At 43.0% G+C, this 24,388-nt stretch overlaps 1 protein-coding gene across 3 annotated transcripts in view; it reads right to left on the reverse strand.

The window, feature by feature from the left end:
* FAM184B (family with sequence similarity 184 member B) overlaps positions 1-24,388 on the reverse strand; it is a 120,540-nt gene that overhangs the window by 14,001 nt on the left and 82,151 nt on the right. For 2 of the 3 annotated variants that reach the window (XM_061419753.1, XM_061419755.1), the window contains exons 8-11: positions 16,079-16,185; positions 7,657-7,786; positions 6,664-6,876; positions 2,176-2,329 (exon numbers count right to left, since the gene is read on the reverse strand). In XM_061419753.1, the coding sequence (XP_061275737.1) occupies positions 2,176-2,329; positions 6,664-6,876; positions 7,657-7,786; positions 16,079-16,185 (604 nt within the window). The remainder of the gene's footprint in view (positions 1-2,175; positions 2,330-6,663; positions 6,877-7,656; positions 7,787-16,078; positions 16,186-24,388) is intronic. The other variant, XM_061419754.1, reaches the window with a different exon arrangement.

The raw sequence follows: 24,388 nt of genomic DNA on the forward strand, positions 1-24,388 counted from the left end.
ACATATAAAAGTTTAATTATTCTGATGCTATTCTGTTGAAAAATTTTATTTCATCATCTTCCTTCTCCTCTAGGATTTTAATAGTGATTTCTACAGCTTAAACACAACCCAATTTTTGAAATCCTTCATCATAAAAATATGTGTAATAAAACCCTTTAGCAAAGCATGAACTACAGAGGGTTCATTCATTACCTGCCCCTCTTTTCTCATATTTCTTCACCATCCATTCATTTACCCATCTACACCCCCATCCCTCCACCTGCCAATCCACCTATTCAACCAGCACATCTAGGTACCCACCGCAGTGCGTCAGGCAGCCCGGTGGACACTCACCCTTCCCGCTCCTCACACAGTGACCTATACTGCATGTCAGGTGTGTCTCACATGGATGATGGAAGGGGAGTAACTTGGACCAGGAAGTCCTAGTATCACCTGGTGGTGGTCTGTGCTCCCCCCACCCAGTGCCACCCACAAAGCCCACGATTTGCTATCATCATTACAGAGTCCACAAAGCCCTTTCTTCCTGGGACTTGTGCTGAGCATGCCAGTCTGTCCCCAGGGTCTCTCTAGAATCTTTCATCCAGGTAAGGACCAGGCTGCTGTGGGGTCAGAGAGGCCAGGGACGGGGCAGCAAAGATGATTGCTGTGGACTCATCAGGGTTGTCCAGCCTGATCTCAGTCTGGGGCGTCTGGTTCCTGAGAAGTGTGGTACAACCTGGGTTTTATCTTGTATAATGTGTCTTCTTAAGATGAAGAAGACAGAAACTTTGGCATTTCCCACGTGGCCACCTCCATTCCAGGGTAGCTGCTAACTGGGAAATCTGTGGGACTCTTTCTCTCCTTCATCTGGAAACATGACAGGCTGATGTGCTGACATGCAGTGAGCATGTCATATTGTCTAATGAAATCAAGCAGCAAGTAGATCTTATTCACTTATGGAGGTAAAGAAAATACTCTTCCTAAAACTCTCTTAAGGAGAGCGCTGTCAGGGTTTGAAGAAATTTTTTAAAAGGTCTATATGGTCTTTAATGCTAGACATGAAATAAGGAGAACATTTGTCTTGCTCTTAAGAGTGAGAAAGAAGATGAGAGTAAAGGAGAAAGTGAGGGATAGAGATGATCTACAAAAACAGACAGAGCCCCTTACAGTCAGCCATGCAAAGGTGGAATATTCAGCAGTAATGACAGTGAACATTTATACAGCATTTACCAGGCGCTATTCTAAGCACTTCCCATGTATATACTCATGTAATTGTAATAGCCCAATGAAGGCGATACTATTATTCCCATTTTACAGACAAGCAACTGAGTCACAGAGCACTTAAGCAACTTGCCTGAGGTCACACAGCTAGCGCACACTGAACAGTCAGGCTTCAAGCCCATGCAGTTTGACTCTGGAGATCTTTATTGCCTCTGGAAACTTCCAGAATGCTTTGTGTGACAAGTTTTTGCTGTGAAAACTGAAGAGGAACTGAGCTTCCTGCTGAGAATGTGAAGGCAGGGAAAAAAGCAGAGGCACACCCAGAATCCTGGGGGCTTAAGTCCCCAGCTTTACAGAAATCTTTAGAAATGAGAGTTTGAGGCCATCTCATAGCACCCCACTCCAGCACTCTTGCCTGGAAAATCCCATGGATGGAGGAGCCTGGTAGGCTGCAGTCCATGGGGTCGCTAAGACACGACTGGGCGACTTCACTTTCACTTTTCACTTTGATGCATTGGAGGAAATGGCAACCCACTCCAGTGTTCTTCCCTGGAGAATCCCAGGGACAGGGGAGCCTGCTGGGCTGCCATCTATGGGTCGCACAGAGTCGGACATGACTGAAGTGACTTAGCAGCAGCAGCATGAAACTCTCACAAAGGCTGAGATCTGGCTAATGCTCAGTAATGATGACGAAGATAATGATGATAATATTATCTGCACTAACTCATTTATATGAGTTAGTGGGCTCATTTATATGCTAAGCATTTTATATTTAATATCTCATCAAATCCATACAACACTTCTATGATGGACAGACAAGTGCAACTTAACTTCATAGAAAAGGAAAACAAGGCTGTGTGTGACCTGATGCACATCTCGCAGCTGGTTGGTGGCAGAGCCAGGAGAGTCACCCTGGTCCTTACCACCCCCCACCCTGCTGCCCCAACCCCTGATGGGTGCACCGCTGATGCATACCTAACAGCAGTGCCTGCTGAGCCTGCATCCTCTCCAACTCCCCTTGGAGCTCTTGCCGGGCCTTTTCCTCCAAGGCCTGCATCTCCAGCCGGTGCGCCTGGTGCTGGATCTGGAGGCTGTGGCTGGATTCCTTCTTCAGGCGTTCTTCTGTGGCCTGTGGGCACAAGTGGGAGGACGGAGGCATGAAAGTGCACAGAGGGCGAGACCTGTCCCCTTTGCCTAATTCTTCCTCGTTGTCGGGGGCATCCATGAGCACTTGCTACTCCCCAATGGAGGGCTTATCAGGCTACAGTGACTGTTCCCCTACTCATCTGGAATGACAGTAAGGACCTGGCCACAGCAGCCATTTTGTGCTGTGTGAAACTAGCTGGTTCACAGCTGACTGGACCAGAGTGGACAGCTGTTCAAAACTGGAACAATCACTGGGGATTTGGTGTTAGGAGGTGGGGGAAAGAGACAGACACTAACTAGGAAAAGCAAGAAAACAGGTTCTTCTCTAGGGCCTTTAGAAGGGACACAGCCCTGTCAGCACCTTGATTTTAGGACTTCTGACTTCCAGCACTGTCAGATAATAAATCTGTGTTGTGCTCAGCCACCAAGTTTGTGGTAATTTTGCTACAGCAGCAACAAAAAACTAATAGTTTCTATTACTTTTGCAACAAAGAGTTCCAGTTAACACATCCCACTTTTCAGGTGAGGAAACTGAGGCTGAGAGAGATGAATTAGCTTTCCCAAGGTCACACAGAAAAGATACAGGATTAGGAGGAAACAAGCTCAGAAAAGTAAAGTGCCCTAACTGAAAACCAGTAATGGTGGGTGCGGGATTGTAACCCATGGGTCATGGTATCCAGGGCCCAAGCCCTTCCTGCTCCGTCAAGCAACCTCCAGAAACAGTGAGAAATGGGACTGCATCAAATGCACGGGGCTCCCATCAGGAAAGAGCAGACGTGGCAGCTACTAGAAGGCAGCAGCGTCTTTGCTTTGCTGCTCCCCAGCGAATGGGGAGAAACAGTCTTATTCCTATCATGGGAAACTCAGTCGTCCCCTGGTGAGTTTATCTAGACAGAAAAGTCTTGTACTTTTCAAACTCTCTGATACTTTCCCCTTCTTGTACTTGCTGCAAGGCTCAGAGCACTCCAACTGGTGACATTTTAATCCCAAGGAAATGTGAATGGAGAGATTGAAGCAAAGGTTTGCAAAAAATGGAGCCCATCTCTTTTTAGGTCAGCCTTGCCTGCCTTCTGGCTCAGAAGTCCTTGGCAGTGAGGATCATGCAAGGTTTACTGGCCAGATTTTATATCAAGCCAGACATTCATCCCTGGCAAATTGCTCCAACTTTTTGTTTGCCCTGGGGCTTCTCTGGTGGTTCAGACAGTAAAGAATCTGCCTGCAATGCAGGATTCCCAGGTTCAATCCCTGTGTCAGGAAGATCCCCTGGAGAAGGGAATGGCACCCATTCCAGTATTCTTGCCTGGAGAATCCCATGGACAGAGGAGCCTGGGGGGCTACAGTCTATGGGGTTGCTGTTAGTCATGTATTGCTTTAAGCACTTCTGGTGAGTTCTCTTTTGGTGTTCTCAATGGTTCTGTACGGTACACGTGACTAGCCTCACTTTATGAATAGGGAACAATGAAGCACAAGGAAGCCTAAGCTCCCTTTCCTTGTGGGTGGCAGACCCAGAATTTGAACCCAGGCATCTCACTCTCAATGACTATCCTATATTAGGAATGATCATATGTCTACCATCTCCAGTGAGAATTTCAAACACTTTGGTCTCATTCTGGAACCACCCCAAGTAGACTGGAGCCAGTAATGAAGACTCCATGAATCTGGTTCCATGGCTGCTAGGGACTGGGGCTTAGAACCGTGGGTCATCCCAATGGACAGAGCACACTCCCCCCTCTCCCACCACAGGCCTCTATGCTTCCTCTGCCTCCTGCAAGGGATTGAGGCCTTTGGCCTGGAGGGGTAAAGCTCAAGCCAACACAAAGGCCAGCATGACCCAGCATGACCCAGCAGTGAATAATGTGGGGAATTTAGTAGCCTTAGCTCTTGCAGATTGAAAGCAAAGCTGGAGAAAGATTTAAGAGAATAAAAGAAGAAAAGGAATTCACAAATTCTGACACCTACTAAGTGTCAAGCAGTCCATATGCATTATCTCATTCTTTTCTCTCTCATTTTTCTAAAAGCTTCTTTTATATTTTTATCTGGGCAATGCATGAACACAGTATAAAGAGCCAAATACCGCTTTTAAAAATGAAAACTAGCACCTCCCAGCCCTCTTTCTTCTTCTCTCTGCATCCTGTCTATTGGAGGTAGCCATTGGAACTCTTTTAGTTCTTTCTTCTGATATTTACCACCAATAACAAGACAGTATCTCCATTCTGCTTTAACTTGATTATTTTAGAAATTACAAATTGTCTTTCTATTATGGTAGATGAGGATTTTGGTCTCATATATTCTTTCTCTTCCATTCCTCAAATATTGTTATATTTCTTTTTTAAATACAGTGAAATATATTCAATGTTTCCTTCTTGTGAGTAAATGCCATTTACTGCTGAGCTAAATAAATTATAATTATTAAAATCTATCCTGGATTTCCTGGTGGTCCAGTAGTTGGGAATCCACCTGCCAATGCAGGGGATGTGGGCTCAGTCCCTGGTCCGGGATGATTCCACATGCCTCCGGGCAACTAATCACGTGTACCACAGCTACTGAAGCCTGTGTGCTCTAGAGCCTGTGCTTGGCCACAAGAGAAGCCACCGCAATGAGAAGTCTGTGCACCGCAACTAGAGAGCAGCCCCCACTGCAACCAGAGAAGGCCCACGTGCACCAAACAAGACCCAGCACAGCCCAAAATAAAGAAATAAATAAAAAGTCTACCTTATACAAAGCTTTGTTTTTCCTTGCATTAATAACTACTGTATTTTATTATTATTATTTTTTGGATTTTTGGCCAAGTCTTCCTACAACCTCTAAAAGCTTTGTAAAATACGTTCACTACAGTATTTTTCACATGGCCAAATTGATCAGAGAAGCCATCAAGCCTATTTTTCCATGGAGGCATCTCTTCTGGAGCCCTCCGTCCTCATGCTCCAGTCTAGACTCCAGTCTAGGTTCTGTTAGTGGCACAGCTGGGCTCCTGAAACCTTTCTCCTGTGCCAGATTCCCTGTATGCTAGATCTCTTTAATTCCCTCTTTTTTGGTATGTTCCTTTGTTTTGGTGGGATATTCCTCAAGGAACTTCCTGAGGAAAAGTGTATGGAAGATGCAAAAAGAACTCTGAAGGGTGTTCTGAGGCTGAGTGAGACCATCCAAGAAAGAGAAAGCTTGGAATGGGGAGCCCTTCCCCAGCCTGGGATCCAGACCTTGTTGGAGAAGGTTGATGGTAGTTCACTGATGGAGATGGCCGGATTGCCCAGGCCAGAGTCAAGCAGGAGCAACCCTCCACCTGTGCACGTGAACCAAGGTGGGCAGGTGCCCAAAGGGAATGGGGGCACCAGGGCAGGTGTGAGGGCTGCCGGAGCAGACAGTGTTTGCTTTGTGAGGGTTGCAAGAAACAAACCTCTGAGGTACAGGTGACAGCAGGCAATGGACAGGAACTCAGAGAGAGGCAGGGTCAGCAAGTGTGAGGATGGAGTCTGTGGTGTCCACATCACAAGGCCACAGGAAGGTAGTCACTGGGTCTGGGCCAGGGCTGTGAGATTATTGTGAGGTCACTGGGGCAGAGTATCATCAACGTCCCCACACACCCAGGACACTTTTCAGGTGTGCAGTGGAAGCCAGAAACAGCAGACATGCACCTGCCAGAACCAGGGAGGGAAGCCTCCTTCCTCCTGCAAGGTGCCTCCAGCACCCTCTACTGACAAAGCTTAACACTGTGCTCTGTAAAGGAGCAGAAATGCTTAAATACAGATCATTATCACAAGTAGGTACTGAAGAACTAAGAGGCATAAACTGATAATAGGAGGTAATTTTCCTAATATTTCATGTGTCTAATATTTTTATTCAGTTATCACCCTTATTCATGGTTTTAATTGAATTTCTCAGAATTGCATCATTATCTTCTAGCTTCCCTATTGCTGCTGAGATGTTTGATGACATTTGAATTCAAGTACTTTGAGTCTGGTATCTATTTTTCCCTTTGGGGGCTCTTAGTATTTGTTTTGCAGGATGTTGCCCAAGTCATGAAAGAGAAGTTGGTCTTATGATATAAAAGTCATGTGCAGATGACCAGAAGTTCAACAGACCTGAGTCTGTCTGAATCCTTGTCTTGCCTCTTACTAGCTGTGTGATCCTAAGCAAGTTGCCAAACCTCTCTGAGCCTCTTTCCTCATCCAGAAAAAGGGAATGTGATAATAATGACCTTGTAAGATGAATATGGGGACTGGAGATATTGTACGACAGGCTCCTCCCAAAATGCTGAGCAGGTGCTCGCACAGCAAGAGCTCAGTAGTAGGTAGTGGACATCATCGTTAACACCTTTACCTTGACTTCCTGGTTTTTAGCCTTCTCAAGCATGCAGAGAGCTCGCTTGTGGGCAGCCTCAAGCTGGGCTTTCGCTGCCTGATTCTGCTGGATGGTCTCCTGAAGCTCATGCCGCAGCTGCTCCCGCTCGTGGTCTGAAAGCTGCTTGAGCTCCCGCAGGTCCTCCCTGTAGTTTGTGGCACACTGCTCCAGGGCCTGCTGCATCTGTGAGACCTGCCCACCAGGGCATCCAACCTCAGTCTGGGACCCTCACCCTGCCTGGGATTTTCTTTAAACATCAAAGCTTTCTGAACGTCTCCACAGCCCACGTGAGCCTCCCCTACCCATGAGAATGCTGAGGCGGGTAGAAGCGGCAAGCTTGAAGGACCCGGGGACAGCTGGCCCTCCTAGGGGCTCCTCAGCTAGAGCCATGGATACCAGGGATGGAGAAGAAGGGCTGGGATGTTTGCCATCCAAGAGAAATCAAGAGGGGACCAGAAAACACTCCAGAGATCTGTACAGCAGCCTCCCTTGCGTGCCCCACGTGCCCAAATCTCCCTTTCTTATAGAAGCTTTCCCTGACAATCCTATTTGGTATTATACCCACCCCTCATCACCAGACAGCCACTCAATCTTCTTTATCCTGCTCAGTTTTTTCGTTTTGCTAAAGCCCTTAACATTTTCTAATATTGTAAGTGCTTATTTTTTATGTCTAGTGTTTATTGTCAGTGTCCACCTCCTCTGCTAAAATACAAGCCCTGTAATGCAGGACTTTTGTCTGGTTTGCTCACTGGTAATATACAAGCACCTAGAAGAGTTCCTGGCTCATAGCAGGTGTTAAATGAATAAATGAACAGAACCAGAAAGCCCACCTTGCCCTGGACCTGGACTGCCCTCCCCGGCTTGGACAAGAATTGAGCCCCTCATGCATTTCCAAGGTTGTCTGCAAGAATAAGGGAGAGGCAGGGTCTCACTCAGCATGAGGGTGCATCCCCACCAAGGCCATCCTTCTACCTGGGCTTGCAATCTGGCCTTCTGGCTCTGCCACTCCTCCTGCAGACGCTGGATTTCTGGTGCCTTCTCCTTTGGCAAAGAGCCCAATGGAGGCTGCAGGTCACCTCCCTCCTTGATGGGTGCTTCGATCCTTTGAAGATATGGAGGTCAAAATCACAAAAGATGCCAGCTTGGAAATGACATGGTCACCCTGCTAACATCCCAGCCACTTGGGCTGGGAGGAGGGAGCTCTGATGGCACTAATGGAATGAGAGACATCTCTCCTAGATTTGAAAAAGCTATTTGACATACAATTCTAAGTGCTGTTGTACTTGGGAGACTGTCAATATTCAGCTGAAATCACTGGGTATCTGTTTCAGTGGGTACTTAATAAATGATAAATTATCAGAATGACTGAGAGCTTAGAGTTACTTATATGGCGTCCCTGGAAGCTTCAAAAGAAGAGGTCTCTGTAGTCTAATTTCACAACTTTTCATGAATGTGGAAAAAAATAACAAAAAATGATGTTCTACTTGAATACAGTACTTTACACTTTTCAAAGCACACATAGCTTTAACTGGCTTTTCCCAAGTACACACAGGAGGATTATAAATAGCCTTTCTGTGTATGTAGCAGAGACAAGACAATGCTGGTTTAAAGCTGCAGTAGTTTCTGCATTCTAGAAGAGATGCTGACAAATATTTTTGGAGGAGACTTTTCTATACTCAGTTCTGAGCTTTTAAACCAGCTGAGAAATTCAAATGTGATGGGCTGATTGTAAAGTTAAGTATTTATCCTGTTTAACAGTGTAAAAGGATGCCGCACTGTGGGCATCTCTGCAGAGACTGCTGGGAGGTCAATGACATTTTGCTTCCTCTGGCAAACACATCAGGCCAGAAGACCACAGGTTAGGGAGTTAGGGCCCTGGACTGTGAAGAAAGACCATGATAAGAAGGACTCTGACTTGGCAGAGGCGAAAAGGCCTAGCAACATAGACAGAGGGGACCCCTGAAAGGAAGGTCAGGATGTTAAGAGCAGTGTAGCAAAGTTGTTAAGACCATGGACACTAGAGCCAGATTGCCCAGATTCAAATTCTAGCTCTACTACTGGTAAATGGTTATGTTACTTTGTCTGAGCTCTTTAAACTGTTTCCTCTTCCAAAACATGGGGTTAATAGTAGTACCTTTCACATGGATTGTTATAAAGATTAATAGAGTAAATATCTTAAAAAATGCTTAACTCTATGTCTGGCACATTGTATTAATTGTATATTAATACAAATAAAAAATTAGTCAAGTACTTAATAAAGTGAAAGGTTTCTTTCTTTGCATCTTCTCTTAGGTTATCTTAAAACTTCTGGAAGCTATGCTAAATATAACTGTGTTCAGAGCAGTTTATTCCTATAAACAGGGCTATTGGGATTTTACACGGGATTGAACTGAATCTATAGCTCAATTCAGAGTAAATTATGTTCTTAACAACACTGAGTATTCAATTATGATCATTCTGTCTGTAAATAAAGACATTTTTACTCTTCCTTTCTAATTTGTAGCTCTTTTTCTTGCTTTACAGGGCTGACTAGTACCTTCAGGACAATGATAGGTAGTGACAGCAGAATTTTTGCTTTATTCTGAGTTTTTGGAGGAACGTGTCCAATATTTTACCATTAAGCATGTTTATCATACATGATCTTTTTCAGGCTGAAGAAATTCTATTCATGGATTGAAGAGTTTTTATCATCAAAGGATGTTAACTTCTGTCTAATGCTTTTGTGCATCTACTGATATGATTATTTATTTTTCCCTTTATTTTTTAATATGATGAATTACATGATTGCCATTCAAATGTTCAATCAACCACACATTCCTGGGATAAACTCTACTTGGTCATGATGTATTATTCTTTTTATATACTGCTTCATATTTTCAAACATTTTATTGAGGATTTTGCATTCATGAAGAATATTAGTTTATCTATATTGACAAATGTTTTAAGTGCCTTGAAAAAAATTTATTCTGTAGTTTTTCAGCATATTGTCTACAGATATAAAATAGATTAAGTTAGTTAATAGTGTAGTTCAAATCTTCTATGTCCTTACTGATATTAGTCTAGTCATTCAATCAAATATTCAAAAATGGGTGTCAGAATCTCAGATATGATTGCAAATTTCTTCCTTTAGTTCTCATAGTATTTGCTTCATTATTTAAAGCCCTGTTATTAGGTAATACACATTTAGGATTGTAATGTCTTCCAGAAGAATTGACCACTTTACTGTTGTGAAACATCCCTTTTTAATCACTGGTAATACTTCTTGTTCTGAAGTCTACATTGATATGAATATAGCCACATTGGCTTCCTTACATTTTGTATTTGCATGGTATATCTATTTTTATCCCTTTACCTTCCAACTTATCTGTGCCTATATAAGGTGTGTCATACAAAATACCACCAACTGAAGGGCTTAAAAAGCAGAAATTAATTTTCTCATAATTCTGAAAGCTAGAAGTCCATGATCATGGAGTCAGCAGGTTTGGTTTCTTCTAAGGCTTCTCTTCTGAAGCTTGTAGATAGCCAACTTCCATCACCCTGTGTCCTCATGTGATTGCCCCTTTGTCTGCTTTACGAGTGCACTAATCTCTTCTTACAAGGAAATATTGGGTGAAGGCCACCCTCATAACCCCATTTAAATCAATCATCTATTTAAAGCTTTATCTCTGAATGCATTCATATTGGGGATTAGGGCCTTAACATATGAATTTGAGGGGGGCATGGGGCAGCACAATTCATCCCATAACAGTGTCTTTATACTTAAATCTCTCTCTTGCAGATAGCACGTAGTAAATGTCCTATGTGCTAGGATATTTTGGTCCTCTCTGGCAATCTCTTTCTTTTAAATGATGTCTCTGTTTCATTTACACGATCAGTATTGAAATGATTGGGTTTAAATCCACATCTGATTTGTTTTTCTAATTGCCCAATTCCTTTTCTTATCGTTCTTCTGTTCTTTTTCTATCTACCTACCTGACATTTTATGATTCCATTTTAGTTCTTTTGTTGGATTTTTTAAGCTTGTCTTTGTATTAATGTTTAATGTTTCTCTGTGGATTACAACTTGTATCCTTAACTTATCACAACCTACTTAGAGTTAACATTGTACCTCTTCATATAAAATATGAGTCCCTTACAATACTATAATTCCATTAATCCCCGTTCTTTGTGCTTGTGGTCATATATTATTCAACTATATGCAATGTGAACTTCATAATATACTGCTTAATTATTAAGTAGTTATATGTCTTTTAAAGAAATTAAAGAGAAAGAAAAGCAGTAGTTTTTTATATTTACCTATACATTTACCATTTCTGATGCTCTTCATTTTCTCCTGTAGATCCAACTTTAAATTTGCTGTAATTTCCTTTCAGCTTTAATAAATTCCACTGCTGTTTCTCATACTGCAGCTTAACTGGTGAAAAGTCCTCTTACCTTTTATATACCTGAAAATGTTCTATTTCATTCTCATTTTTGAAGGATATTTTCACTGGATTTAAAATTAAGATTTTACAGGTTTTTTTTTTTTTTTCCATTTATAACCTTAATAATATTGCTTCATTTTCTGGCTTTCATCACAATGAGCCTAGAAGGTTGATGAGAAGTCAGTTGTCATTAGTATTCATGAAAAGCCAACTGTCTCTTGTATGTAATTTGTCTTTTTAAAACCTGACTGCTTGTAAGATCTGGGGGGATATATTTTGTTTTCAGCAGATTTTCTATGATGTATCTAGGCATTGTTATCTTCAGATTTATTCTGTGGGGAGTTCACTGAGCTTCTTGAATATGTAAATTGGCGTCCCACATCAAATTGGGGGAATTTTTGGTCATTCTTTCCAAATATTTTTTCCTGGTCCATTTTCTTTCCCTTTTTACTTGTGGGCTCCAAATACATGCATGAAGACTATTTGATATTGTCCCACAAGTCACTAAGAATCTCTTCATTAAAAAAAAAAAAAATTTCCCCCCTCATTCTTTGGATAAGAGGGTTTCTACTGATCTATCTTCGAGCAATAAACTTTTCTTCTGTGATTTTAATTTGCTGTTAAGTACATCTATGAGGTTTTCATTGTGGATATTGTACTTTACAGCTTTAGAATTTCCATTGCTTCAAGGTTTTCATTTCTCTGCAGAAATTCCCTATTTGTTCACTCATTATAACAATCCTTTCCCTGAACATAGCTCATATAATTGCTTTCAAGTTTTTGTCTGCTAATTCCAATATCTAGGTCATTTTAGGCTTTATTAGCTGATTTTTTTCTTGATTATAAGTCATATATACTGTTCTGATTCCTTGCATGTCTTATAATGTTTTCATCAAATGCTCAATACTGTAGATAATATAATACTTAATATAATAATACCAGGAGTCTGTATTATGAATTCCTTTCAAAAGTGTTTAGTTTTGTTATGACAGCCAGTTAAATTACTCAAGGCTCTTTCTTATCTTTTTATGCCCGGATTTGTCTTTTTTTAGAGCATGTATAGTTCAACATTGTCCTTTGTTCTAGGGTGTGGCCTTTATCACAGGGTGTGTTTCTTACTCCTAATGTGTTGTTTCTGAGGTCTCAACTTTTTTTCATTGTGGCTGATCTTGGAATCCAATGTCTCCTAGAATCCCATCTCTAGTACCTTCATTTTCCTCAGCACCATGGCAGCAGCATATTCCTAGGCCTCATGAGTCTCACTCAAGCTCCTGGCAAGGACCTACGGAAAATTCTTATAGATTTCTGTCCCCTATACCCTCACTTAGTATCTTCTCTTCTGGTACCCTACCTTACAAATTCCAGCTGCTCTAGCAGCCCTGAGCCCTGATGTCTGCTTCCTCAGCTCAACTTACCTCCACTTCTCTGTACTGTGGTTGGCACTGTCCCCAGACAGAGGCAGGAGAAAATGTGGAGTGATTATGGGATTCAGTTCATGTTTCTCTTCTAAAGAACATGGTCCTTCTCTGCATACTGTCCTGTTCCTAAAAGAGTTGTTATTTATTTTGCTCACTTTTAAAGTTGTCTACAGAAAGAGGGCAAGTCTAGTACCAGTTACCCTGCCACAGCTTTGAAAAACAGGAAAACTGTGGAACTTCATATGGCATAAGAACAGCAGCCCTAAGTTGAGATGTAGTTAAAAACATTAGTTCTGGAGCCAGAGAGGCTATTATCTGGATCCTACCATCTACTGGCAGAATAAGTAGAAAGACAAGTCACTTAACCTCTCTGTTTTTCAGTTTCCTTCATCTTTAAAATGAAGTACTTCAATAATGGTATCTACCTAATGAAAATTAAATGGGTTAATCCAGCATTCAGTAAATATTTACTATTATTATATTTACCACATCATCATCCCTGGGAACACCACTAATGAGAATTTCCCTCTCTTACTCTATTCTCTTGTGTCAAATTCCCTCGTATCCTAAAAAGCTGATCCTATCCTACCATCTCTCACAAGCAAGTCATAGCAGACTCTTCTGACTTCCCCTGCTCCCACTGAAGTTGATTCTGACCTGCTGCTGCTGCTGTTTAATCGCTTCAGTCATGTCCAACTTTGTGTGACCCTATGGAATGTAGCCCGCCAGGCTCCTTTGTCCATGGGATTCTCTAAGCAGGAGTACTAGAGTGGGTTGCCATGCCCTCCTCCAGGGTTTTCCTGACCCAGGGATTGAACCCAGGTCTCCTGCACTGCAGGCAGATTCTTTACTGCTGAGCCACCAGGAAAGCCCATTCGACCTGCTACCCCCACCTTAAATCAACAGCCAATGGAAAACCCACTATGCCAAAAGTTCTCTGACAAGCAGCCTTCAAGGGGTTAACTACTGAATATGCAACCTCACCCCTAAAGAACCAATGTGTCTGTTCTGTTCTGCAGCCTCTGACCGTAGATCTTTCTATACTTCTCAGTTCTTACACTCTAACTAAAACCCCCATGAAAGAAGCCTACAGACCCCACACCTCCTCATTTTCTTCTGTAGTTGAGTAACCTCCTTACCAACAAAGCTACACAGGAGAAAAGACAAGGTTGCTGTGATCACCTACTGTTGGTCTGCCCAGCATCCTCTCCTTGGGGCAGCCTCTTCTCTTTCCATAGTGATCCTGTTTAGTCCACAAGGTTCAGATGCAGCTAACTCTGCCCTCATCCTTAACTGGCCCATGGGAAGGGCATTTGACACATACCTGGTCCATCAGAGCCAGACATCTCCTTGGCCAGAATGACTGGCTCCGGGATGGACAAATGACCCAAGCTGGGCCCCTTAGAAACTTCTTGAAATCCCTGCCAGTATTTTCACAGTAAAGATTATTTCTTTCCCTTTGTTAGTTTTGAACAGAATAAGATTTGTAGCTTCCAGGGGTAAGTGACAGCACCTGCATTTAGTCTGGAGGCCCTACTCCAGAGTCTGTGCTCTTTAACTGCTATGGTTACACATCTCATAGATCCCAAGACAGAATCTGGAGGGAGCTGGGCAGGTATTATTAGCTAGAGAGTTCACAGGACTATAGGGTACCTAACACTGCCATTGATATGATTTAGGGGTGTAGGCTTTGCTTCCTCACTTCTAGCTTATAAATGTTTCTGTCCCCTCAAAATTCCTATTTTGAAGCCTACTGCCCAATCTAATGGTATTAAGAAATGAGGCCTTTGGAAGGTGATTAAGTCATGAAGGTGAGACCCTCATGAATGGGATTAATGCCTTTATAAAAGAGGCCCTTGCCCGTCCACCTTGTGAAGATAGAATGAAACGCCTTCTATAAGCCAGAAAGTGAGTCCTCATCAGACACAGAAACTGCCATCACCTTGACCTTGGACTTTATAGCCCCCATAACTGTGAGAAATAAATTTATGGTGTTCATAAGCCACCCAGTCTATGGGATTTTGCTAAGCAGTCCAAATAGACTATGACAACTAATCTCCCACGTGGTGAGATTAGTGTCTTTATAAGAAAAGACAAAAGAGAGACCTCCTCCCACATCATCTGCTGCTTCTCTCTTCTCCATGAGAGGACATGAGAAGATGGCCATGTGCAAGCCAGGAAGAAAGCTCTCACCAGGACTATTTGAAGAGCTACCAGATGGTAGCATGGACTCCATGTCATCTGTCAGGACCCCACACAGCTGTTCATTAGTGTGGGGAAGTGAAGTATAACTGTGGTAGCCTCAGAATCACCTGGGAAGCTTTCTCAAAAGACACAGGGTTGGGATATACCCAGACCTACTGTATCAGAAACTTGTGAGGTGGTGTGACAGATCTTTATTGCTCAGCAAATACCAACTGCCTTATTGATGCTGTGGATTGAATTGTGTCTCCCCAAATTCACATGTTGAAACCTCAATCACCAATATGATGGTATTTGGAAATGAGGCCACTGGAGGTAATTAGGTCATGAGAGAGTAGCCCTCATGATGAGATTGGTGCCTTTGTAAGAAAGATACAAGAGAGACCTCCTCCCACACTGTCTGCTGCCTCTGTCTTCTCCATGAGAGGACACAAGAATATGGCCATGTGCAGACCAGGAAGAGTCCTCACCAAGAACTGAATGGGCCAGCACCTTGATCCCCAGCATCCAGGGCTGTGGGAATAACCTTCTGTTGTATGGTATTTTGTTATAGCAGCTGAAACTAAGACCTGTGGAGAGCATATTATCTTCTGCTCAGAGAATTAGTTTTTGGTCACGTGACTTGCTTTGACCAATGGAATGTGGATAAAAATGAGACCGTGCAGTCCTGAGTGTAGGCTTTAAGAGGCACTGCATGTTTTCATCAGCTTTTTTGAGCTTTTTCCCTTTACCATGACAACAACATGCCCTGGATAGAGGCTAATGCATCAGTCTTGGTCCCAGAATGGGATGGCATCTGAACAGACTTAAACTCTATCCGTGGTTGGGGCAGAGCAATAACATCAAACTCTTAGTCAGGAGCCAAGGTCATATAAAACCAGAATAGCTTGGCAGAGCCAAGAATAAAGATAGCTGACTGACGAGCTAAAATCGTTGATATTTTGGGAATGTTTGTTACAGCAGCAAAAGCTAATATAGGTGATAAATGAGGGAGAGTTCCTCTCTGTGACAAAGCTCCCTCATGTCCCTCACTTAGTAAAAGAACACTTGGAAGAACAGGAGGCAGAGGTTTGGGCCAGTCCAGGTCTGTCTGAATTTGGGGCAGTTTATTAACCTTTTTGAGTGTTAGGTTCTTAATCTATAAAATGGTTTCTCTGAGTTGGTATGACAATTAAATAATTCAGGTAAATTCCTTAGATGTGCTGGAGGCACACAAGACATTTCTGTTCCCTCCCTAAGCTTCATGCATGGGGCAGTGACAAATATGTGAGGACAGAATGAACGAATGAATCCTTCAAGTGTGAGTTCTCATTCACTGGAGCCCTCGGAAGCCTGCCTGTCCTCCTGTACCTTTCCTCTTCGTCGCTGCTGGTTCCTTCTTCAGCCGCTAACTTATCTTGATATTCCTCTCCTCTGGGCAGAGTCTGAGAAGGTTCATTCGGTCTCAAGCATGGATCCTAAGGGAAAAACAGTTGTAAGATGAGACTAAAGTAAAGTTCCTGGAGCCAACCTGTGGTTTACCAAACCAGAGAGCGGAGGAGAAAGAGCCTCCGGCAATCCCCGCAGCTCTCAGGCCTGTGATGATTCAGTGCTGAGCCCACTGCCTGGCTCAGGAGCAGTGTCAGCCCTGATGCCTGTATCCTGCTTTTCAGTCTAGCAAGCATGTCATGCAGCTGATGAAAGTCAAGCACAGAGAGAGAAACTAAAGCATGTAGCTTGTCCAGGGTTTCTATCAGAGAGGAATGGAAATGAAATGCAACCCTGGGGCTGTTGTGGAGATCAGAGAACAGTGCCAGCAACAGCCACTTATAAGGGTGAGCAACTGCTATTATTATTATACTCATATTACAGGTGGCAGTCTACTACATCCTATAATGCAGGATCAGAAAACATGGAACTTGATCAGAAGCCTTGAGAAGTGGGGTATGGTGGGAGGACAATATGGAAATCATGATTTAATAATGAGGCTTCGGAATTTTCTATCAATAGAATTTGTTCATGTTATCATTTCCTCTTTCAGCAGAGATAGAAAAATGAAGACTTTCTTATTTTGATTCTTCTACTTGTTACAGTAACCACTGTCCACAGAAAACTGTAAGACAGGCTAGGATAGATCTCTTAGTTGAGAAATTTCATTAAATAATAATAAATTGCTACCTGGGCTTTCTGCTAATTATGTGTCTCTGCCAGTCTTGTGTTTTTCTGGCCCTGAGCTTCATCAGCTGTAAAACAAAGTGGCTGGTTACATCTCTGGTTTTCAAACCAGACTCCAGGGACCATGAGAGATGCCCTTGGTGATAAGAGAGGCAAAGCTGAGACTGGAAGATGGGGCCTTGGGCTCCCCTCCCTCCCCAATACAGAATGAAACTGCTCTGGTTGCCTTCTATGTACTCTAATGTCTAGGAAAGGCCACCAACGCCAAGGCCAATGAGGACCCCCATGTTGCCAAATCCCAGTGGTCACTCCATGGGCTTCAGTTAATCAAACTTTTCTGCAGAACTGGAATATCTGTTCCTTCCCTCCTCCACGCAGCCCCCTTTCCTGGGTTTCCTCCTCTCTCTCAGCTACTCCTTCTCAGTCTCCTCTGCTAAAGCCTCCTCCTTTCCTGCCCTAAACCTCAGTCCTTGGACTTTTCTTTTCTGTCTTACTCCCTAATGTCTCATCTAGTTCCATGGATACTAATGACAAAGTTTATCTCCATTTCCAAGTTTCCCCCTAAACTCTGGACTTGTATATCCAACTGCCCTCCAGACATCATTCAGATGCTTAATAAACTTCTCAAACTGTAACATGTCCATAATTGAACTCTTGGACTTACCTCCTCCAAGCAACAAGCATGTACTTTCCTCAGGGCCTTTGCACTGGCTGTTCTTGCCGCCTGCAATGCTCTACCCTATGATATTTACACGTCTAGCTTCCTCACTTCACTCACCACAACCAAGAGACCCTCCGTCATCTAAAACTTGGGCTCTGGCAGCAAATTGCCTATGTTTAAATCCCACTTCTTCTTATTTAAGATGTAACAATCCTAATGGTAACAGTAATCACAATAAATAAGATTTGACTCAGTTCAACATGAATATCTCTACACTAGTAAAATGAGTCTTTGTGACCCCATGTTCTATACAGTTGATGGAATTCTCTAGGCCAGAATACTGGAGTAGGGAGCCTTTCCCTTCTCCAGGGGATCTTCCCAAGCCAGGAATTGAACCCAGGTCTTCCATATTGCAGGCAGATTCTTTACCAGCTGAGCCACAAGGGAAGCCCAAGAATTCTAGAGTGGGTGGCCTATCCCTTCTCCAGTGGATCTTCCTGGCCCAGGAATTGAACCCAGGTCTCCTGCATGCAGCCTGATTCTTTACCAACTGAGCTATCAGGAAAGCCTAGTAAAATGAATCACCACTACAAAGCTCTAATAATGAACTTATAGGGACCTAGCAACAGAGCCTGAAAACATAAGGTAAAATGTTCAGAAATGTAGGGAAGAACGGGCAAATTTATAATGGGAGATTTTAATACACACTTCTCAGAGACTCATATATCAGGTACTCAAAATAAGCTAGGAAATGGAAGGTTTGAACAAGATTAATAAGCTGAAACTAGTAGCTAAAAAAGAACAATAATCAATGTTAATGTTTATATAATGCTTAGTGTGCACCCTCAACTCTATGAGGTGAGAATCATACCATTTTAAAGGTGATGAACCTTGCCCAAGGTCATACAGTGAACACCAGAACTAGAGTTTAAATATATAAGCTTTAACCATGGGGGTCACAAAGACTCAGACATGACTTAGTGACTGAACAACAACAACAAACCTTTAACAATCAAACAGAATATATACTTTTTGGCTATCACATAGGAAATATTTTTTTTAAAACTGACTCCACAGCAGGCTACAGAGCAAATTTCAGCATAGCTAGAATGTTGACATTTTATAGACCACATTATCTAATGACAATGCAAAAAATTTAGAAAACAGTAAAGAAAGTAGGTTTAAAAAGTGAGATAAATTTCAAAACTCTGGGATACAGCTAAAGACATACACTGAGAGGGAAATTTATAGCCTTAAGTGTATTTATTATAGAACATTTAAGAAGTTAGAAAAAGGATAACATAATAAACCCAAAGTAAGTAGAAGGAAAGAAGTATGAAAGACAAAATTAATGGCATAGAAAACCACAGATCTGACTGGCACATCTGAAAGCCGGCTTTTTGAAAAGACACATCAAACTACTGCTAAGACTGATCAAGGAAAAAGGGAGAAGGAACTTAAAGCAACATGAATAATGGACAAAGATCTCATGACAGTTATGAAGATGAAAAAGAATTTCAAATGCACTCTGAGCCACTGTGAAGGCTGTGAAAGAGAATGTGCAGGATGTAATTTCTGGGCTACCTTATCGACTACTGATTTATTTAAAGGCATCCTGGGCAGGAGTCCAGAAATAAGAGAGGACAGAAAATGCTTAAAAAAGGCTGACGATGCACTCAGATGACCACAGCAGCTCCCCACAGTGGAGCACCCATCCATTTCTATGCAGTAACTCATGGACGCTGGCAACTCAGGGAGGTGGGCATGAAGACAACCCTGTCCTTGTGCTGCAGAGGGGGATCCAAGGTCAGAAAAGTCCAGACTTCCATGTGACTGCCCTGGCACTCTGTTGTGTTAGCATGATCACCAGCTGCCAGTATCAGGGCCTAACTGGGTGAGTTCAAACTGTGATATGAACGTATTGCTGAAAAGTATCTGCAAATCAGACACTTAAAATCAACCTGATAGATGAAGGCTGCTTCCCAAATCAACGGGGAGAAATACTCAGTAATTTTTCTGTTTCTGTTCACTTGCTTCCAGCTCCCTGGAAACCAAAGACAAGGATATCCTTCTCCCCAAAAGGAGATGAGTCCTCTCACTCCCTGCAAATATGGCAACCCACTCCAGTGTTCTTGCCTGGAGAATCCCAGGGACAGGGGAGCCTGGTGGGCTGCCATCTATGGGGTCGCACAGAGTCGGACACGACTGAAGCGACTTAGCAGCCGTAGCAGCAGCAGTGTTCCTTTAAACCATCCTCTGGCCAAGGCTAATTTTTGAAGGTGTTCCTAATCCAGCTTGAAACAGTACCCTCAGCTCCATTCATTCAGTTGGCATGTCATGGATCAGTTAATATACAAGGAGGTGCAAACATCTGCCACATGTGGGTATGTTAGGTGCTGGAAAGACAGAGATTAATAAGAGATATAATTCTTGATTTCAACAAACTAATGGTTCAGCAGAGGGGACCAATAGACCACATAAATGGCAAGCATTCACCTCCTTCACCACCCCACCTTCTGTACCTGGTATTTTGGGTCAAAGTGTATCATTCCAAAGGAAGTGGGGTGCCATCTGAATATTTCTCAAATGAACCTGACCGTGGAAATGAACAGTAGGCTGAAAGAGCACTTTCAAGCTCACCAATACTCATTTCTCTGAATTTCAAATAGGGCAGACTCTCCAGCATCCCTTTTCTGGTTTTCTGCTTGGGATCCCAGTGAGTGCCTCCCAGGACCAACACTGAGCCACTCTGGGTGTATCCTGAGTTAATCGCCCCTAATACACGCTCTTGCATTCCCCATCAGGCATTTCTCAGGTTCTGTCCAGGACTCTCTCCATCACTAAAGTATGCACAGAAAATAAATAGCTCTGCTTCTCCCCTAACCATCCACTGCAAAAGCCTCCTCCCAACTCCTCCCAAGCAAATGGCTGGTTATTTTAAACCCACAGTCACATTAGGTCTTCATCTTTCATCTTCTAGGCAGTGAACCTCATCTGGGTTGTTTCTATTTTAAAGGAACACCCACGGCCAGGAAATCTTCAGGAAGGAAATAGTGAAAGTCTTTCTCAAGTTCATTTGACAATTTTTCAAAGGCACCATTATGTACATCTTAAAAATAGAACACCTAATGCAATGGGGTTTTGCTGAACTGATTACAGGGGACTGTAATAGGTACTACAAAGTCACCTTACATTATAGACTCTTTTAACAGTTTTGAAAAGTGACTTCATGTGCTTTCTTCCGTTTATTACAAGTCTCTGAGGTGGAGGACAGGAATCATGCCTGCCACTTTACTAATGAAAAGCAGTACAGAACTGTAATTTGGACACTGGTGTTCCTCTTTGGGCCTCAGTTTCTCTATCTGTAAAGTGAGGATAATAATACTTGCCTCATAGGGTTGTTGTTTGGGACTGTGTACAGCACTATGTTCTTGGTACTTGATCTGTTTGCCACTAGCAACAGTGAGGAAACTGATCCCAGAGAGATAATTATATAATATTTACTTTGCTCTCTGAAGACCACCCTTACTCATCCAGCCCTGGGCCTCTCTTAACAACAGCACTCAGAAATAGTTGTTGAGGTGAAATGACTTGAATAATAATGACCACCAGTGACTTTCCTGTTTCTTCTGGAGAAGGTGCAGGCAAGGATCTATGAAAACTTCACCGCTTCTCTGTCCCCGGCTCACCCAGACACCAGAAACTTCCACAAAAAAAGTTTCTGTGAAAATTACCAAGAGTCACATGACTTTCTGGAAACTAATGAAGAACACTGTGAACCTAAGATAATCAAGGAGGCCAGACGTGAGAGGCCAGGATAAAAGGCTCAATGGAGTCTCAGCTGTCTATGGTGGGGACAGAGTCACACCCAGGGTTGGCAGCCCTCCCTCTGTGTATTCTGGGAATGGAGTGAAAAGTCTGCTCTCAGTCCGCCTTATTATTTATCTCTCTCTTGACTCACTGAAATGCTCTGGCAGAACAGCTAAGAACAACCTTTGCTGTGTCCCGTGTGGGTGCAGGGTTCGCTGCACTGCAGTGCACTGCTCATGCACCATCCACACAAGCCTGGACCTTGCACCTCTAGGGCCTTGGCAAAGCTTTGACTCGCTTCATTGGCATAGATCTTGCTGGACAAAAATATCTGAACTAAATTATAAATTTTCTCTGATATAGCTTGACCAGGTTCAGAAAGTTGTGTAACCTGTTGTGTCAGTAAGGTTGTGCGGAAACAGACACTTGCACGTGCTGCCGTGAGGGTGCACTGACAACCTTGATGGAGTGCAATGCAGCAAGTCTATCAAAGTTCAAGCTTCTCATAGCACTGGACCTAGCAAATCCTTCAATGGTAAGAGTTAGCACCTACTGAGCACTTACATGTACTGTTTCTGTCATTTTTCACAGATGACTGTGGAATGAATGAATAACATACATGTTGAGTTGATCAAGCAGAACTGATACTCATGAAGGTTCTTCCTTCTTTACTTCTGTCTAGAACTGAGCTCTTGGAGGGATTGTTGTCTAGACCTAGAAGGGTCAGATGAGAGCCGAGTTTCATGATGAACCAACCCAAGGTTTTCAATGTGCACTTGTATTTAAACTTCTGTGTGTATAGTTGCTCAGTCATGTCTGATTCTTTGCGACCCCATGGACTGTAGCCCTTAAACTTCTCTAGGACTTGCCTTTTTAGCTACAGCAGTGGTTCTCAATTGGATGATTATGGTCCTAAGGAAACATTTATCAATGTCTGGAGAAGTTTTTGGTTGAGACATTTTGATTGCAAAGGGAGTGCTACTGGCATTTGGTGGGTAGAGGCCAAGGATGCTACCAAACATCCTACAATGCACAGGACAGTCCCACAACAAAATATCACCCAGTCCGAAAGTCAAGTGCCAAGGCTGAGAGATCTTGAGCTGCAGTGAAAGCTCTGGCTCTTGTACGTCAGTCTTGGAACATACCTAAAATGTGTGTGTGTGTGTGTGTGTGTGTGTGTGTATTCCCTCCTGAAAATACAGCCTGCTGTATAATCTTCTAGAGCTTCATTATTATTTATTTCTAGCTTATCAACCTTCCTTTAATTTGAATCTCATCACTCAAAATCCCAGCCAACTCTGTCCCATCTCCCTACCACAGTCACTTTGAGGATCTGAGAAATTCTCCAATATTTGAGGAAGAACCTTTCTGGGAAATCCCACAGGGTACTGGTGAAAATTCAGCTGTCCCTAGGGCCAGGAGTTCTTCTTGTTGAATGCTAGCTCATGAGGCTGATTCTTGAGAAACTTACAGAGAATGAAAATACCTGCATGTTCTGCAAGTAGACATTTTCAGAAAGGATGGGATGGCCTCAGTCAGGAAGGGCCAGCCCTGCTGATAAATGTACCTGTGTTCCTTTATTTCTCCTCCAAGCTTATGCAGGGGCAATGGGGGCTGCATCTGGGTGTCAGAGGAGGAAATGTGGGGAGTCCTGGCCACTCTACTTAATCCCAAGACATATAACTATAGCCTATTTTATCTGGAAGGCTTTCTGGACATGTGTTGATACTCTTACAGGAAGAGTGGGGGATCAGAGCCACAGACCTAGCTCCATCCTGTCTCGGCCGCTTATCTGCCTGTGACCATGAGTGAGTCACCTAACTTCTCTGTCCTTCATTTCCCTCTTTTGTAAAATGGTTACATTACAAGGTTACACAAATTCCAATGAGGTCATGAATGGAGACAGCGCTGTATAACTGACCAATATTGTTATTCAAATCCATAGCCACTAGATTTTTGACTCATTTCTATCCTGGTGAATATGTGATTAAGGTTAAGTATGGGTTATCCCAGTAGGGCTTTTGTTTGCAAAACAGGACTGAAATCAACAAAGAGAACTTACAGTTTCTGAAGACACGCAAGCACAGGGTAATGGGTGGATTAATCAATGAGGTCAAAGCAGTGAGATTCAAACTCACCTACATAGTGTTTTCCCACCTGGAGTCTGAAGTGGGCTGAAAATTTGAGGCAGCAATAAAATATATGAAATTTAGGCAATGGATTTTTTATGGTGCCAGGTGTAAAGATTAAGAGGCAAGCTGAAATAGGAACCAAGAGGGTCCTTCAGGTCAGGGTACTCAAACATGAACTTCACAGGAAGTATTTATGTTTCTGACATTATGCAAGGAATGTTAACTGAGTGCCTATATTTTAGGTTAAATTGTGCCCCCAAGAAGAGACATTGAAGTCCTAACTCCAGCACCTAGAGAAGTGACTTTACTTGCAACCTGGGCTTTTGCAGATGTAATTAGTTAAAATAAGGTCATATTGGATTAGGGTAAGCCCTAAATCCAATGACTAGCGTCCCTATAAGAAGGCCATATGAGGACCCAGAGACACACCGTGAAGAAGGCCGTGTGATGACAGAGGCAGAGACTGGAGTGATGTGGTGACAAGCCAAGGAATGCCAAGGAGTGCCAAGGCCAACAACCACCAGAAGCTGGAGAGAGGCATGGAACAGACTCTACGCAGAGCCACCTGAAGGAGCCAACCTGCTCACACTGTGATTTTGGACTTTCAGTCTTCAAAACTGTGAGACAATACATTTTTGTGGTTTAAGCCCCAAGGGTGTGATAATTCATTATGGCAACCCTGGGGAAAGAACACAGCCTAGCATGAGCTTGACAGAGACAAACAGAAACTAGATTCTATCCGAAGCACTATCCCTTACAAAAGGGCAGCATCATGTGGGAGGGCTACCGTGAGAGTAACAGATATCACAGATATGGATGTGGATGCGGAGGGATGCAAGGGGGCATTGTGATTACTGTTAGGATTCATGCTCCAGGCAGAACCAAAGACCCCACTCTCGTCCA

Source organism: Bos javanicus, chromosome 6 (assembly GCF_032452875.1).
Source record: "Bos javanicus breed banteng chromosome 6, ARS-OSU_banteng_1.0, whole genome shotgun sequence".
In the NCBI taxonomy this organism is placed as follows: Eukaryota; Metazoa; Chordata; class Mammalia; order Artiodactyla; family Bovidae; genus Bos; species Bos javanicus.